Below are 16,398 nucleotides of genomic sequence, written 5' to 3' on the forward strand. Positions count from 1 at the left end.
GATCCTGAGAAACTGATTGGAAAACTCAACAAGAGTCATGAACATGGACTGTTTTCGGAGCACCTATGTGGCTCAGTTGGTGAAGTGCCGGGCATTCGGCTTGAGTCATGATCCCAGGGTCCTGGGATCGAGCCCTGCATGGCGCTCCTTGCTCACCGGGGAGCCTGCTTCTCCCTCTCCGGCTCTTCCTGCTTGTGCTCTCTCTCCATCAAATAAATAAAATCTTTCAAAAAAAAAAAAAAAAAAGATGGGCGCCTGGGTGGCTCAGTGGGTTAAGCCGCTGCCTTCGGCTCAGGTCTTATCTCAGGGTCCTGGGATCGAGTCCCGCATCGGGCTCTCTGCTCAGCGGGGAGCCTGCTTCCCTTCCTCTCTCTCTGCCTGCCTCTCTGCCTACTTGTGATCTCTCTCTGTCAAATAAATAAATAAAATCTTAAAAAAAAAAACTTAAAAAAAAAGATGAAAATGGACTGTCTTACTTTTCTGAATCAAGAGGGAGAAGGAAGGGCGGGGGTTTGTTGGAGCCGCGAGGCCGTGGGAGGGTGCAGATTTCCAGGGACACTGGTGTCCTCACAGGCAGGTCCTTCCAACCCCAGCAGAGGCGGTCGCTGGCTTCCTGAGAACAAGCTCTAAGGGACTCCGTGCTTAGGGCTCCCGCATACAGCAGGTGCTCAATGAATGTCTGCCAGGCGAGACTGCACCCAAAGCACCTGTCAGGCGCCCAGCTATGGGTAACACTGGCTGGGCACTGAGGACAAGGAAGAAGACACAAAGTGGGCAGAGGGAAGCCATTAAACCGGTAAGTGACTTGGGGACGTGGCAGAGCCATAAGGCAAAGGTGAGCACAGACCCACCCCAATAACTGGTAAAATGAGGAGAGCTGGCAATGCTGCGATCCTGTCCCAGCGTGACCAGATGTCAGCACCCAATCATTTCTGGCTCCTCCCCACACCCACAGACACCCTGTTTGACTGTCATATAAAGGAGGTTTTCCCAAAGTGGTTTAGCCAGAACTGGCGAGGCCCTGCCCTGAGACCAGATAGGAGGAGCCTGGCTGTAGCCCCCAGCGGGCGGCGAGGCGCTCAGGATGGACCCCGGGTGTTCAGGCGCTAGCTGGTGAAGTATGGGCGTGCTTTATTCAATTTTGCATGACTTCAAGGTTTAATTATTTTATTAGAAAAGTTACTGTGGACATTCCAGAAAACGCAGGTAAGCAAAAAGGAAGAAAACTTTAAAAAGCTCTCCAAATCCCACCGTCTCAGAGAGCGTACCCGTTAGATTTTGTCAGAGGCCCTTCTGTGCATGCACGGACGGGTTTGATTAAAACCAGGTGTGGGCGCTGCTGTGGAGGGCTCTGAGGTGCCCGAAAGCGGGGAGGAGATTTGGGGAGAAATGGACCCCCCTGGAGCACTCAGGGGACATGGGAGCACCCGGGTGGACGGAGCCACAGGACGGTGGTTGCCCTCAGGAGCCTTGCCCCCCAATTTGAAGGTCAAGAGAAGCCTGGCTGGCTGCAGCCTTCCTCCCTGAGCCTTGCTGGGAAGGTGGGAACCCCCTTTCACAGCCCCTTCATCCCTCAGGCCTTACCCGGCAGGCCCCGCTCTTACCCGCCCCTCCCAGGCCTTCCTGCTCGGGGCTTCTGTCACGTGCTGCTACCATCTTGCCCGGCGCTGCTCCGGAGAGCCCTGGGCTCTGAAGGCCCTCGGTCAGGGGGGGACCCGGCTTCAGGGGGCAGCTTCGCTCCCTCAGGAGTTAAGGCCTCAGGGAAATGCTTGGGCGGGATCCAGAGAACAATACATGGCCCTAGGCCTTGTTTGGGGGAGAGAACTGTCACCAGCTGTGGCCAGGTGGGATTCTCTCCGGAGGGAGGCTCGTCTCAAGGGGATTGGCTTCCATATTCATTTTCCGCTGAGAGGCCTGTTGTATTGCCAAGAGGCCTGTTGTAAAATATGATTGATTGTACGTGAAACTCCCCAGTGGGAGAGGGACAGAGGTAAAGATGGTCTGGCCAAAGCAAGGACAGCTGCTCACTCGCTCGGTCCTCTCCCTCCTCCCCACAAATGAGGCACCTCTGAGCCACACAGCTGAAGGAATCGCACTTCCTGCCAAAGACGGGATGGGAGAGGCCGGCCCCTCCGGGGTGGCAGCCCTCTGAGACAGCCCTCCCCCTCCTGAGACCCACGGTGGCACCCCCGGGGCCAGCCTCCAGGAAGGGTGGGGCACCTGGAGGCCGCCAGTCTCTCTCTCTTTCTGCGAGGGCCTTACGTCTAGGCCAGAGGACATGTGGGGGACTCCAAGCCTAAGGTGGGGCTAGCCCTGTCCCAATTTCCTCTCAATGGGGTTCTCTTGCTCATAGACTGAGGAAGAACCATGACTCACTTCCTGCCTCAGTCTGACTGCACAGGCATTGTTCTCCCAAATGGGGCTACCCCAGGGTGGCCCCTAGGAGTCTCAGCTTCTCATGAGGGAAGTTCCCACCCCAAGCGGGAACAAACCAGACTTAGCTCCCAGCCCGACTTTCGGGACCCCTGCATCCTAACCAGAGTTTCCAGTTTCTGCAGCATCTGAAGGGGTGTCCCAGTGGTACCTCGTCGCATTCCATGAGGACCATCTCCACTTGACTGAGGAGCCAGGGGAGGCTCTCAGAATGGAGTAACTTGTCTAAGGTGGTGGGGTGTGAAATAGGGCCACGGGGCTCTGAACTGGGCTTACCAGCTGACTTGCCACCTAGTGACCTTAGGGAGAATACTTGACCTCTCTGGGCCTCGGTTTCCTCTTCTGTAAAATGTAAACAGTGCTACATAAAACGTGTCAAAGGAGAATGTATTTGTACCCACCTGGCGGGGTTGTGGGGAGGGAGAAATAAGTTAACACGTGGAAAAGAGCCGAGAATAGCTCCTGGCTCCTGGTGAGCGCTGGGCGGTGTTCGGGTTTTGTCATCAACCACCCCCCCCCCCCCACCCCCCCCCCCCCCCCCCCCCCCCGCCTCCATTTAAGGACGCCAAGGATAGGACTGTGCACAAGGTAGTCTCACAGGGCGCAGGAAAGGATGGGCAGAGACTGCTCTACGACCTTGGAATAACCGAGCCCCGGGAGCTCTTGGCCACATTTCCCCTCTTTTCTTTCTCAGCTCAAGCAGTGGTGGCCTCAGCCAAGTAGCACAGACGTTTTCTAGGGCAGGGACCCAGGGAGGGAGAGGAGCTCGTTGGTATACGGCAAGTAGCTTGGATCAGGTTCTGCCAAAACCCCAGATCTCTCCAGCTCTGAGGCCTGCTAGGTGGGGGGCCTTGGGCAAATTATTTAACTTTGTGCTCCTCAGTTTCCTTATCTGTAAAATGGGATTAATAATGTCGGCTTGGAAGGATTATGTGAATTAAATAATGTATTTAAGAAGGAGGCAACCTAAAGGGACTGTCCCCGTGCCGGGTCCGCGGTTGGTGCTTTTTTTTAAAAAAAAAAAAAAAAAGGAAAAGGCGTGGGCTGCTCTTTCAGCTTATCCACCTGTCTATATAGATGCAAACAGTCGTGACTCTTCTAACTGTAGGCCCTGGGAAGGTGTGCCCCGCTCGCTGAGGTCCGACCTCAGGGGGAGCTACCCCAGGTCGGTCACCCCGGGACACTTAACTGGGTCATGCCCAAATTTCTGGCTCAGGAATGGGACAGTCGTGGGGGTTCGGGAAAGAGAGGGCCGGCTCCCCCGCAATGCAACCGACACTGAGCTCGGAGTACCTCCTCAAGCCCTTGGCAGCCCGAGCCAAGGGTTCCGAGTTCGGGTCTCTGCCTCCGCCTGCCCCGGGAGCAAGGGGCGCGCAGAGCCGGGAGCGGGGGCGCGGGCAGCTGGGCCCGGGAGGTGGGGGTGTGGGGACGTGCCCGGCGGCCGCCAAGGCTTTGGGATCTCCAGCCCCACTTTTTACCTGCCCCTACCGGGCGCCGGAGGAAGCGGGCGCCCCAGAAGGCCGCAGGGCCTGGGCTCGGGGCCCGGCGCTCTGGGTCCGCGCGGCTCGGGCTCCGAACGCCGGCCGGGGCGCGGGCGGCATGGGCGGCGTGCGCGGCGGGCCGGCGGCGGCGGCGGCGGCGGCGGCGGCGGCGGGCCGGGAGCGCGGAGGTGGCGCCGCGAGGGGGAGGGGCGCGGCGGCGGAGGAGGAGGAGCCCGGGCCGCCGCAGCCGCTGACAGCGACGGGAGTAAACAAGCAGCGCCGCCGGGGCCCGGCCGCTGCCCCCGCCCGCGCTGGAGCCGGAGCCCAGGCCGAGCCCTGCCCCTGGTCGCGGGCCGGGCCGAGGCCGCCCGCCGCGCCTCCCCGCCTCCGCGCGGTGACGCTGCTGCTGGGCGCGGGGACGGCGCCGAGCCCAGGCCCCCCGCCGCCGGGCTCTCCGCTCGGCCGAGGGGCGCCCGAGCCGCCGCGGCGCTCGCCTGGAAAAGTTACCCGCCCGGGCTCCCTCGGGTAAGCAGGCGGGCGCGGGGCCCGGGGAGGCAGCGCGCCGGGCCCGGGGAGGGCGGGCCGGACTGGGCCGCTGTGCCCCGGGAGCGGGCTCCTCGGCCCCGGCGCCCCGGCGGGGGAGGGTCGCGGCCGGCCTGACCCGGGCCCCCAGGCCCCGGCTGCCCGTCGCGGCGTTCGGAACGGGCTCGGGGGCCGGCCCGAGGGTGGAGCCGCGGGGAGCAGGAAGGGCGCCCTGCAGCCCACCTGAGCGCTCCGGGCCCGGCTCGGTCCCCGGCCCCTACCGGGGCTGGTACTTTTCCGCTTGGGGCCGGGGCGAGCCCTCTGACCTCAGGAAGCGCCTGCGGGGCCCCCGCCGGGGGCGGGATGGGGAGAGAATTCCAGAGGCGCCGGGTGCTCCCGCCTCCCCGCTGGCCGCCGGGGGCCGCCGCCGGCTCGCCTACTCCGCCGCCCCGGGGAGGGGGAGGAACGGCGGGGCGCGGGGCGGAGGGGATTATTCCCTGCCCGGCCTCGCCCCCGCCCGCACACCTGGGCGACGGAGACTCAGGTGCGGGTCCCGCGGGCTCCGGTAGGCGCTGGGGCTGCCTCCCGCCGAGGCCTGACCCAGGCCCCTTCTGTCCCCGTGGGGTGGCTGGACCGCGGGGCCGCCTGCTCGCCAGACAGGTCTGACGGCAGTCACTTGTCTGGTTTGTACCTGCTTTCCGCTTGCCCCGCCGGTGGGGAGGGGAGGTGCAGACCCTCTGCCCTGGAGGGTGTTGGAATCCTATTTTTGACTTGGGAAGTGTGAGGGGAACCCAGGTGATGTGGCCTGGTGAGGGCTGAGCAGCTGCGGGCCAGGTGTGGACACAGCGCAGGAGAGTAGCCAAGCTTGACGTGTTTCAACCGGAACAGCCCAAATTTTACCGTTTCCTATGTGGGGCTTTCATGTAAGATTTGATTTTTTAAAAGAGGGGGTGTGTGTGTGTGTAATGTGGCTTTTTAAAAAAAGTTGGAAAATCTCAGATCTAGCAGTTTTTACCACCAAGGAAACTGAGGCCCAGAGAGAGGAAGTAACTTGTTTGAGATCACACAGCAAATTAGTTGAGCAGAGACTGAAAATCAGAATTTCGGGGGCACCTCTCAGGTTTGGTGACTTGGCTTGGTGTCTCTGCTAGAAAGACTGAATCTAGTCCACACCAGACCCTCAGTGCCTGGGAAACAGCAGCCCGCCCAGGGGGTAGGTTCAGTTTAACGCTTCAGAGCTGCTCTCTGTGTTAGAGGTTCCCGGGACCTCTGGAGAAATGGCTTTTCCCAGGAACACAGCCAGAAAGAGCAGTTCCAGCTTTCTCCGTGGCCACAGCCTAGAGCCCATCCCATGTGAGGGGGCATCACAGGAGGCTAGAAATAAAGCAAGCCTGGTGGTTTGGGGAGGGGAGGTTTGAGCTGAACTGGGACTCTGAGGGTGAGTCAGAGTCTGGGATGGGGGTGGGGAGCAGCCCATTCATTCATTGTTCTCAGTGCCTGCTCTTTGGGGAGGGAGGGGGGTGAGAAATCTTCCCTCCCTCCAGGTTGCTGAGGTAGGGATGTGTGGGGGCTTGGGGGCTGTGTGGGAGCCATTATCCACAGCTCCCCGCGGCTGGAGATGCTGGGCAGAGGAAGGCAGGCCCTTTCTCCGGGGACTGTTGGGTTGTGTCGGAAGCCTGCTTTCTTTTGGGGGGCTGCAGGGTAAATAGTTGGTTAATCACCTTTAATGCCGAGCAGCTGCAGCTCCATTCACAGTGTGCTGGAACCTGAGCTGGGCCTCAATGGGCCCGTCTTGATTTGGGAGCTTCGGCAGGGCTCACAGCACTGTGGTCCGGGTCCGGGTCGGGTGGAGGTTTACTTGCCATCTGGACCCGAGAGGTGGCTATTGCAGTGTCCAGAAGAGGCCTTGTCTGGTTCCTACCTGGTTCTGCCCGAAGGGCCCCACATCCACTATTAAGTGAGAGGCTTGGGTCTCTTCACAGCCTAAGGCCTATGTTTGGCCACCCAGCTATTGCTAAGACTAGCTTTCTGGAAGTTGGACGCCCAAGGCATCACGGGCCTGTCCTGGAGCCCTGTGGACTCTGCCCCGTAACAGGGCGAGGAGGAGCCGTATTGTGGATGCCTCCCGCCATCAGCTGTCAGGTTATTTTGGTGTAAACTGAAAATACCCTGGGAATTGTGTGTTGAGTCCCTCCCAGCCTGCAGAGTGGGACTGTAGGGGCGGCCCTCCTTCCGTGAGGCTGGTCATGGCCTAGGGGAGCCCCTGGAGGGGTGAGGTTTCCCAGTGGTGAGCCTGCCTGTTCAGCGCCCCACAGCCTGGGGCGAACTGGGGAGCTTCCTTTTTGCTGCCTGGCAGAGTAACCTCCTTTGGGGCTGAGAGTTGGTGGGGGCATCTGGGGCCCTTTGGGCAGGCTCTCTGCTCAATGAGCTTGGCACTGACACAGGATACCTCCAGCGGCCCTACTGGGGCCTCCCTGAGCAGCTCCCCACCCCAGGGGCTTGGGTTCTGGCTAGTCAGGGGCCCTGTGTGGGGACAGTTATGTGGCCCCAGGCATAGAGGTCCCGCTGCTTGTTTGCTGAAGGAGGAGAAACAACAGGCAGACTATTGATTGAGCCTCACCTTGGCGCTCCTGGCTCAGCAGCCAGTGTTTGCTCTGGCTGCCTGGGCTCAGATGATGTAAGGCTGGTGGGCGTGGAATACAAGGGGGCCGCTGGGGGCCCTGCACCCAGGCCTGGGCAGGGCAGGGGGGGTGGGCAGTGTTCCCCAGGAAACAGCCTAGAAAGAGTCTGGGCCCTACTTTGATGATGGCCACCGGCCTGGGGTCTGTCCCTAGAGGGAGGTGAAGCCAGTGGGATCCCCTGTGCTCAGCCCCCCAAGCCCCATCCCTCCCAGGGTCACCCGCTGTTTCTTCCCATGGGGCTGTGGGTCTTTGCAGGTAACTCCCTGTGGCTGTGTCTGCTTTCCTGAGCCAGGAGCCCCTGGCAAGCTGGGTGGACACCACCCATCAAAAAACTTTGAAAAGACATTTTGTCAAATATACCTGGGTAATTTGGAAAGCATGCAAGGACACAAAGAAGAAAATAACAGTTATTTGTAATCGTCACCATCTTGAGAGAATCGTTGGTTAACGTTTCAGCATGTGTCCTTCCAGATTTTGTTTTGTGGTTATATATAAATATACATGTATAAATAGTTCCTTAAAAACAAAATGGGGTCATGTGTACATACTGCTTTATAACCCATCTCTTTTTTACTTTGATTGTGCTGAACATTTATTCTGTTGTTGTTTCTGATTCTGGATGACTCAAGCCTGATACTTCATCCCACTTCCGTATTCTTATGTGGAGAGAGGCTTAGGAGCCGTGTGTGTGTGTGTGTGTGTGTGTGTGTGTGTGTGTGTTTGGGGGTTCCATCTGGCTGGCCGGCTGACCTTGGGGGGCTGGATTCTCACCTGTCTCCCCAGGAGGCCTTTTCAGGCCTAGATCTAGCAGCCCTGGGGCTTGGAAGGCAGCTTTAGCACATGGCTGGGGAGGGACTGACCGTCTCCCCCTCTTCTTCCCTTGTTCCCCTCAGAGCTGGCAGCCCTCGTCCCCTCACAGCCCTGCCCCGCTCGGCCCCATGCCCCCGCCAGTCAGCCCCGGGCCACAGGCAGTGAGCAAGCACGCGGGAGCCGAGGCCCTGTGACCAGGCCAAGGAGACGGGGGCTCCGGGTCCCGGCCACCTGTGCCCCCCATGGAGCTGAGGCCCTGGTTGCTATGGGTGGTAGCAGCGGCAGGAGCCTTGGTCCTGCTGGCCGCCGACGCCCGCGCCCAGAAGGTCTACACCAACACCTGGGCCGTGCACATTCCCGGAGGCCCTGCTGTGGCTGACCGCCTGGCGCGCAAGCATGGCTTCCTCAACTTGGGCCAGGTAGGACCAGGGCAGACCACCTCTGGCCTTGGCTCAGGACCTTGCTGGAGGTGGGGCCAGTGAGGGCAGGGGTTCGGGCCCCAGGCCCAGGACTGTGGGCTTACCTTGTCGGGACCGTCTGGGTGGGGGCACATTCAGGGCAGCGGGGGGTAGGGGTGGGTGGGGATGGGAGCAGGGGTTCATCCTGCCTTCTGGCTTCCAACCTAGGTTGTTTGGGAGACCAGACTGTGCCAGGGAGGGTGGGTCCCTCTCTGTCCCCTGCACCCCCTGGCCGGTCCCAGGCCGGGAGCAGATGCCCCTCCACCCCCTGGCGTCGTGAGCCTCCCCTCGCAGCCGGTCGTCCACCCCCGTCCGCTGCCTCCCCGGGGACTGACAGATGGAAAGCCCGGCTCAGCCTCCCTGCTCTGTCGCAGATCTTCGGCGACTATTACCACTTCTGGCATCGAGCGGTGACAAAGCGGTCCCTGTCGCCTCACCACCCGCGGCACAGCCGGCTGCAGAGGGAGCCTCAAGTGAGTGCACCCCCAGCCCCTCTGGCTGCCACCCTTCCCTCTCTGGAGCCTCTTGAGTAACCACCGCCTCCCCCCACCCCCCACCCCCTCACCTGCTCACCCTCACTCCCTCACAGGTGCAGTGGCTGGAGCAGCAGGTGGCCAAGCGAAGGACCAAACGGGATGTGTACCAGGAGCCCACGGACCCCAAATTTCCCCAGCAGTGGTACCTGGTACGCGGCCTCCTCGGGTCGTGGGTCCTCCTCCCCTGCGGCACCCGTCTGGCCACTGAGGGCTCCCACGGGAGGCTGAGGCTGACATGGAGGCCTCCTGGCCTACTTCGTTCTCCCTGCCCAGCATTCTCTTGCTGCCCCTTCCTGCTAAGCCTGGGGGGCGCCCAGGCAGCCGGGGACGGCACTGTGGCTGCAGGGGCGGGTAGAGCAGGAGGTTCGGGGGTGGTGACGGGATTCTTCAGCGTACCCCTGACCTCACACAGCCAACCACATCTTGTAAGTGCTGGGGTGCTGGGGCGGGTTTCTCAGCAGTCTGGCGTCACCCAGCGGGACCTGAACGTGAAGGAGGCCTGGGCTCAGGGCTACACGGGTCACGGCATTGTGGTCTCCATTCTGGACGACGGCATCGAGAAGAACCACCCAGACTTGGCAGGCAATTATGTGAGGAGGTGGGGGAGGGAGGCCGTGATCCCCGAGAGGGGTGTCTTGGGGCGGTCCTGTTCTGTCAGTTGGTCAGACTGTTCCTGACGATGGCCATGTCCTCTCCAGGATCCTGGGGCCAGCTTCGATGTCAATGACCAGGATCCTGACCCGCAGCCTCGGTACACACAGATGAATGACAACAGGTGAGCTATGGCAGGCCCCCCGGCCCCGCCTGGTGTCTCCTCCCTTCCGCTGAGAGAGCGGGGTTGAGCCCGGGTTAAGACCCGTTTCCCCGGAGGCTGACATCTCTGTAGTCGTGCTCCAGTTCTGGTCAGAGCAGGGGTGGCCGTGGAGCGGAGAGCATGGGAGGGCACAGAGGTCGCAGCTGGAGGGCTACACTGACCTATCCGGTCCCTCTGACTGCTCCACCACACTCTGTCCCCTGCTAATGCTGTGCTCTTGTCCCCGGCAGGCATGGCACACGGTGTGCCGGCGAGGTGGCTGCCGTGGCCAACAACGGTGTCTGTGGCGTAGGTGTGGCCTACAATGCCCGCATTGGAGGTGGGTGTGGGCCGTGGCCACCCTGTCCTGGGGAGGGCCCTGCTGGGGATTTTGTCCCATCTGGCCAGTGCCCATCTATTCCCACCCCGGGGCAGTTCCTTAGAGGCTCCCGGACCACGCAGAGCTGAGCCGCCCATGCTGCAGGCCAGGTGAGGGCCTCTCAGCAGGAGCCTCCCTGAATCCCTGCCGCCCACTCTGAGCCCTCGAGTCCTTGCAGGGCCGGCCTTGGCCCCCGCGCACCCCAGGGAGTGCAGAGGCTTGTTCCAGGCCAGGCTGTGTGGTTGAAGGCAGGGTGTGTTCGCTTTCTCCCTTCCGGCTCTTGGCCAGCTCCAGCCTCTGCCTTCCCCTGTGTGTCCTCGGGGTGCAGGGCTGGGTGTGCTTTGGGGGGGTGCCCCGGCGGCTAGACCCATGCAGCATCCCTCTCCTCACCCCCCTCCACGGCCAGGGGTGCGCATGCTGGACGGCGAGGTGACGGACGCGGTGGAGGCCCGCTCGCTGGGCCTGAACCCCAACCACATCCACATCTACAGCGCTAGCTGGGGCCCCGAGGACGACGGCAAGACCGTGGATGGCCCTGCCCGCCTCGCCGAGGAGGCCTTCTTCCGGGGGGTTAGCCAGGTGCGGTGGGGGTCCCCACACAGCCTTCTCGGGCCAGGCCCGGGGCTGTCTGCTCGCTGTCCTAGCTCGCTTCCCCCGTTCTCCTCTTCCTGTTTGTGGATGCTTGCATTACACCTTAATTTTATATGAGGCTCGTTTATTAAAACGTTAATGCGGGCGTCTGGGTGGCTCAGTGGGTTAAGCCGCTGCCTTTGGCTCAGGTCATGATCTCAGGGTCCTGGGATCGGCCCCGCATCGGGCTCTCTGCTCAGCAGGGAGCCTGCCTCCCCCCTCTCTCTGCCTGCCTCTCTGCCTACTTATGATCTCTCTCTGTCAAATAAATAAATAAAAAATCTTTAAAAATATAAAAATAAAAATAAAACGTTAATGCACTAGACAGATAGCAACAGAGAAAAACAAGGGGAAAACCCTCAAACTTCCAGCTCCTGCAGTCCCGGGTCTGGACGCTTTGGCAACAGCCTAGGTCTGTGGTTCCAGATAGACAGACAGACTTGCCCAAGTGCCCAACCCAGCAGGGGTCTCACGGGGTGCGGAGTAGGGTGACGTGTGCGACGAGGGGCCCAGTGCCCGGCAGTGCCCTCCCACCAGGCCTCCCCCGGGCCCCGTCTGCGAGTGACCCGGGCCCACTCTGTCCACAGGGCCGCGGGGGGCTGGGCTCCATCTTCGTGTGGGCCTCGGGGAACGGGGGCCGGGAGCACGACAGCTGCAACTGTGACGGCTACACCAACAGCATCTACACGCTGTCCATCAGCAGCGCCACGCAGCTGGGCAACGTGCCCTGGTACAGCGAGGCCTGCTCGTCCACGCTGGCCACCACATACAGCAGCGGCAACCAGAACGAGAAGCAGATCGTGAGTCCCGCCCCAGGGGTGGGGGGCTGCCTGTGGGCTCCACCCAGGGCCCCTTTTCCAGACCAGGTGTGGCCAGGGAATGGTGGAACAGGAGCCGGGGCTCCCTGAGGCTAGGGATGGGGCCATGGGGCTCTTTGACGCCCCCAGAAGTGGAGACTCTAAGGAAGTGCGTGGCTTCGAATGGTCTCCAGCCTGGAGCTCAGCCCCTCGAGCCATGGGAAACGGAGACCTGGGGAGGGCCAGGCATTGGCCTGTTCATGGCAAGTGAGCAAGGCCGCGGCTGGGCCCCAGGTGTCCTGGCCCTGGCTCCCCGGCCCTCCGTGGGTGCTCTGGGCCTGTGGGCAGAGCAGGGGGCAGGCTGGTGGCCTCTCTAGTCCCTCCACCCGTTCTCCTGGTAGGTGACCACAGATTTGCGGCAGAAGTGTACGGAGTCTCACACGGGCACCTCGGCCTCTGCCCCCTTGGCAGCCGGCATCATTGCTCTCACCCTGGAAGCCAAGTAAGTCGGAGGGTGCAGCGACCTCATCCCCACCTGCGCCCCCTGCAGGACCGCCCTTGGCCTCTCTCCAGAGAGGCTGAGCCCCACCTCTCCCTGCCCCCTTTGCAGTAAGAACCTCACCTGGCGGGACATGCAGCACCTGGTGGTACAGACCTCGAAGCCCGCCCACCTCAATGCTAATGACTGGGCCACCAACGGTGTGGGCCGTAAAGGTGAGGACAGGGTGGCCCAGCACGTGGGTTGGGCGTGGGGGGCTCTCTGCCTCCCAGCTGAGCCCGCCTTCTCTGCCCCGCAGTGAGCCACTCGTATGGCTATGGGCTGTTGGACGCAGGTGCTATGGTGACCCTGGCCCAGAACTGGACGACGGTGCCCCCCCAGAGGAAATGCATCATCGACATCCTCACTGAGCCCAAGTGAGGCCCGGCCCTGGGCTGGGAGGGGTGGCTGGGGCCTGAGGCTTGCTGGGGGTGCGGCCCCCGCCCTCCTGGCCAGGCTGGCACACTGTCCCTACTGTCTGCACAGGGACATCGGAAAGCGGCTGGAGGTGCGCAAGACGGTGACCGCCTGCCTGGGGGAGCCCAGCCACATCACACGGCTGGAACACGCGCAGGCCCGCCTCACCTTGTCCTACAATCGCCGTGGCGACCTGGCCATCCACCTGGTCAGCCCCATGGGCACCCGCTCCACCCTGCTGGCCGCCAGGTGCCTGCCCTCTCCCCTGCCCAGCTTGCCCTGCCCCTCATACTCGCACACGTCCGTTCGCGTACTCACACCCTCCTGGACTTGTCACAGAGTCTTAGTGGCCACCATGTTCTTCTTAGTGGAGGTGCTGTTGGCACTTGAGGAGGGACGGTTTGGTCCTAGGGACTGTCCCACATCAAAGGAATCCCTGGCTTCTACTCATTATGTGCCAGTAGTGTGCCTTCCCGTGTCCAGACTTTGCACGTTTCCAGAATTTTCTGGTTGAGAACACCTGGCCTACTGGGAAACAACAGCTATAGGCATTTTCAGCCTAGTGGGGCTGGTGCTGCACTGGGGGAGGGTGTATAGTCCACGTGTTGTGGCCTTGGTGTCCCCTGGCTGCTCGCGGGGGTCCCCCAGAGGCCTCCAACAGCCATGGGCACCCTTCTCCCCCAGGCCACATGACTACTCTGCAGATGGGTTTAACGACTGGGCCTTCATGACAACCCACTCCTGGGACGAGGACCCCTCTGGCGAGTGGGTCCTGGAGATTGAAAACACCAGCGAAGCCAACAACTATGGTACTGGGGATGTGTGAGGACCGTGGGGGGACACAGAAGGGAGCTGGGGGGGCCTGGGATTCTGGGGGCAGTGCCAGTGCTCCCTAACTCTCGCCTCCTCCCCCACCCTGGAATAGGGACGCTGACCAAGTTCACCCTTGTGCTGTATGGCACAGCCCCCGAGGGACCGCACACACCTCCCGAGAGCAGTGGCTGCAAGACCCTCACGACCAGCCAGGCCTGCGTGGGTCAGTGGTGGTGGCTGTTTCGGGGTTTCGGGGCCTGAGGTTTGAGGGGGTGGGCACGGAGGGAACCTGTCTTGCAGCCCAGTGCTAGGAGGAAAAGGGGTTTGAAGAGAGCTCGGGATGACCGTGGTTTGGGGGCTGGAGGCTGCTCAGGGCCACCTTGCCTGCTTAGCTGACACCCATGTCCCCTCCTCTGCCGGCAGTGTGCGAGGAAGGCTTCTCCCTGCACCAGAAGACCTGTGTCCAGCACTGCCCACCAGGCTTCACGCCCCAAGTCCTCGATACGCACTATAGCACCGAGAACGATGTGGAGACCATCCGGGCCAGCGTGTGTACCCCCTGCCACAGCTCGTGTGCCACCTGCCAGGGGCTGGCCCCCACAGACTGCCTCAGCTGCCCCAGCCATGCCTCGCTGGACCCCGTGGAGCAGACGTGCTCCCGACAGAGCCAGAGCAGCCGCGAGTCGCCCCAGCAGCGGCCGCCGCCCCAGAGGCTGCCCACAGAGGTGGAGGCGGAGCCGCGGCCGCGGGCAGGGCTGCTGCCCTCACACCTGCCCGAGGTGGTGGCCGGCCTCAGCTGCGCCTTCATCGTGCTGGTCTTTGTCACCGTCTTCCTGGTCCTGCAGCTGCGCTCCGGCTTCAGCTTCCGGGGGGTGAAGGTGTACACCATGGACCGCGGCCTCATCTCCTACAAGGGGCTGCCCCCCGAAGCCTGGCAGGAAGAGTGCCCGTCGGACTCAGAAGAGGACGAGGGCCGGGGCGAGAGGACCGCCTTTATCAAAGACCAGAGCGCCCTTTGATGAGCGCCTACTGCCTGCCCCTTCCAGCCCATCCCCTCCTTGGGCACTTTTTAATTCACCAAAGTATTTTTTTATCTTGGGACTGGGTTTGGACCCCAGCTGGGAGGCAAGGGGCAGAGACTGCTTCCCACCCCTACCTTCGGGCCCCCTGGCTGCCTGAGGTGGGGCCCCAGGACCAGCTGGGGAGCAGGGGAGGGCCTCACCCCACTTCTAGCACCCCTTCTGCGTGGAGAAAGGAGTGGAACCGTTAGGACAGCTTTCCAAGGTCCAGGCCCCAGCCGGGATCCCCTGTGTCTCTTCCGGGATTCCTGACCGAGCTGCGGCTCTTGTCCCTTCCCTGTTCCTCTGAAGCAATAATGGTCCCCATCCAGGCAGCAGGGAGGCTGGCCTAGGGGGTATTTGAAGGAGGAGGCCACCTCTCCAAGGGCTTTTGTATCCCCAACCCTGTCCCCCGAGTCTGGTGAGCCTCTCGAGGAAGTGGTGATCAAAGGAAGGGACCAAGGCAAGGCAGGTGCTTCCAGGGTGCGCCCGCGTGTGTGTGTCCCTTTGCCCACCTCCACCACAGCTGGCTGCCCGCCAAGTGTGGCTGGCCCGACCGAGCCCCGTGCTGGTGTCCTGACCACCCTACCTTCTCGGGCCCCCTCCCCTCCTGCCAGGGCCCAAGTCCCTGTTTTCTGAGCCCGGGGCTGCCTGGGCTGTTGGCACTCACAGTCCTGGAGCCCCTGGGTGGGTGGTGGGGAGGGACGGTGGCCCGGCCGGCCTCTCCCGCCTCCCACCCGATGCTGCTTTCCCCTGTGGGGATCTCAGGGGCTGTTTGAGGATATATTTTCACTTTGTGATTATTTCACTTTAGATGCTGATTTTTTTTTTTTTTTTGTATTTTTAATGGGGGTAGCAGCTGGACCACCCACCTTCCCACACCCACTGTCCACTCTGCTGTTCCCCCGGCTACCCTGGCCCTGAGGTGTGGGGGGGCTGCAGCATGTTGCTGAGGAGTGAGGACGAGTTGAGCCCCAAGTCCCAAAGAGGCAGGCGGGCAAGCCAGGTGGGCCCTAGGAAAGGGGATTGTGGGGGGGAGGGGCAGGCTGTCATCTGTGTCTCAGATGGGGCTCATCGTGCCAAGGGCTCATGGGTCACTGGTTCTCCAAGTGCCAGGGGTGGGCAGGCAGTGGCACTGAGCCCCCTCCAACACTGTGCCCTTGTGGAGAAAGCACTGACCTGTTCTGCCCCCTTAAGTCCCCCTCTTCTGACGTGCCTTTCGCACCCCTCCCATTAGGACAATCAGTCCCCTCCCATCCGGGAGCCCTCTTTTCTTTCTCTCTCCCCTAGCCCTTGCTGGCACCCAGCCACCTGCCCAGGGGTGTCCCCTCCTCTCCCAACCCCCACCCTTGTGGCCAGCCTGGCTAATTTTGTAAGATACTGGGTTGGTGCCCAGTGATTTTTTTTTTCTTGTAATTTAAACAGGCCCAGCATTGTTGGTTCTATTTAATGGACACGAGATAATGTTAGAGGTTTTAAAGTGATTAAACGTGCAGACTATGCAAACCAGGCCTGGTCTCCAGCGTGGTGATGCCGCTCTTCCTAGGACCCTGGGACTGCATCGGGGTGGGGGCGGGGATTAGGACCAGGTGATGACCTGCTTCCCTCCAGGTGGACCCAACGCTGTCTCCCACGGAATTCTAGGGCCTCCTTGGGGGAGCCGTGGGCTGTGGAAGGAGGCAGCCGCTGGGGACAAGCCCCAGGGTATGGGACATGGGAGCCCCAAGAGGAGGACAAGCCGAGGGCTTCTACTCCCTCAGGCCTGCTCTCCAGCAGGGCGGTCCCCCTTGCTCAGGATCTCGCTTGGCTGTAGGGCTGAGGTCTGCGGTGGGGCCTGACTAAAGCCAAGATGGATGGTTTTCTGCTGGCCGGTGTCCTGTCAGGAAACTCCATACCTGTCGACTCTCCCGCCCTAGACCCTCTGCCCTAGGCCCTCCGCGGGGCCGAGGTTCCCTTGGGACAGGAAGCCCCTGCCTCGGGTAGGGGGCTGGCAGCCGGCTCCCCAGGACCTGTGCCTGAGAAGGAGGCCTCTCCTCGGGGATATTTACTTGG

At 61.9% G+C, this 16,398-nt stretch overlaps 1 protein-coding gene across 5 annotated transcripts; it reads left to right on the forward strand.

Moving 5' to 3' along the window:
* The first annotated feature begins 1,009 nt into the window (after positions 1–1,009).
* Positions 1,010–15,855, forward strand: FURIN (furin, paired basic amino acid cleaving enzyme). Of its 5 annotated transcripts, none has more exons than XM_004763700.3 (16): positions 1,010–1,206; positions 8,011–8,346; positions 8,760–8,858; positions 8,975–9,070; positions 9,380–9,511; positions 9,620–9,696; positions 9,966–10,054; positions 10,500–10,672; positions 11,311–11,523; positions 11,922–12,022; positions 12,131–12,234; positions 12,318–12,435; positions 12,545–12,724; positions 13,160–13,284; positions 13,401–13,511; positions 13,712–15,855. In XM_004763700.3, the coding sequence occupies exons 2-16, from the start codon at positions 8,170–8,172 to the stop codon at positions 14,305–14,307; spliced, it is 2,391 nt and encodes a 796-aa protein (XP_004763757.1). In that variant the 5' UTR covers positions 1,010–1,206; positions 8,011–8,169; the 3' UTR covers positions 14,308–15,855. The 5 variants fall into 5 exon arrangements, with proteins under 5 accessions (XP_004763757.1, XP_004763758.1, XP_044923276.1 ...); XM_004763701.3 differs by having other exon boundaries at positions 1,010–1,118; XM_045067340.1 differs by lacking the exon at positions 1,010–1,206 and adding an exon at positions 4,173–4,439 and having other exon boundaries at positions 9,383–9,511.
* Positions 15,856–16,398: the final 543 nt, after the last annotated feature.

The sequence above is a fragment of the Mustela putorius genome, unplaced genomic scaffold (assembly GCF_011764305.1).
Source record: "Mustela putorius furo isolate JIRA1106 unplaced genomic scaffold, ASM1176430v1.1 tig00003875_pilon_pilon_pilon, whole genome shotgun sequence".
NCBI lineage: Eukaryota > Metazoa > Chordata > Mammalia > Carnivora > Mustelidae > Mustela > Mustela putorius.

Bases quoted from the DNA above. Each gene is read 5' to 3' on its own strand.
- FURIN (XM_004763700.3), top strand. From the start codon at position 8,170: ATGGAGCTGAGGCCCTGGTTGCTATGGGTGGTAGCAGCGGCAGGAGCC. The intron at 12,235-12,317 runs GTGAGGACAGGG...TCTGCCCCGCAG, and splicing joins CAACGGTGTGGGCCGTAAAG to TGAGCCACTCGTATGGCTAT. The intron at 12,725-13,159 runs GTGCCTGCCCTC...CTTCTCCCCCAG, and splicing joins TCCACCCTGCTGGCCGCCAG to GCCACATGACTACTCTGCAG.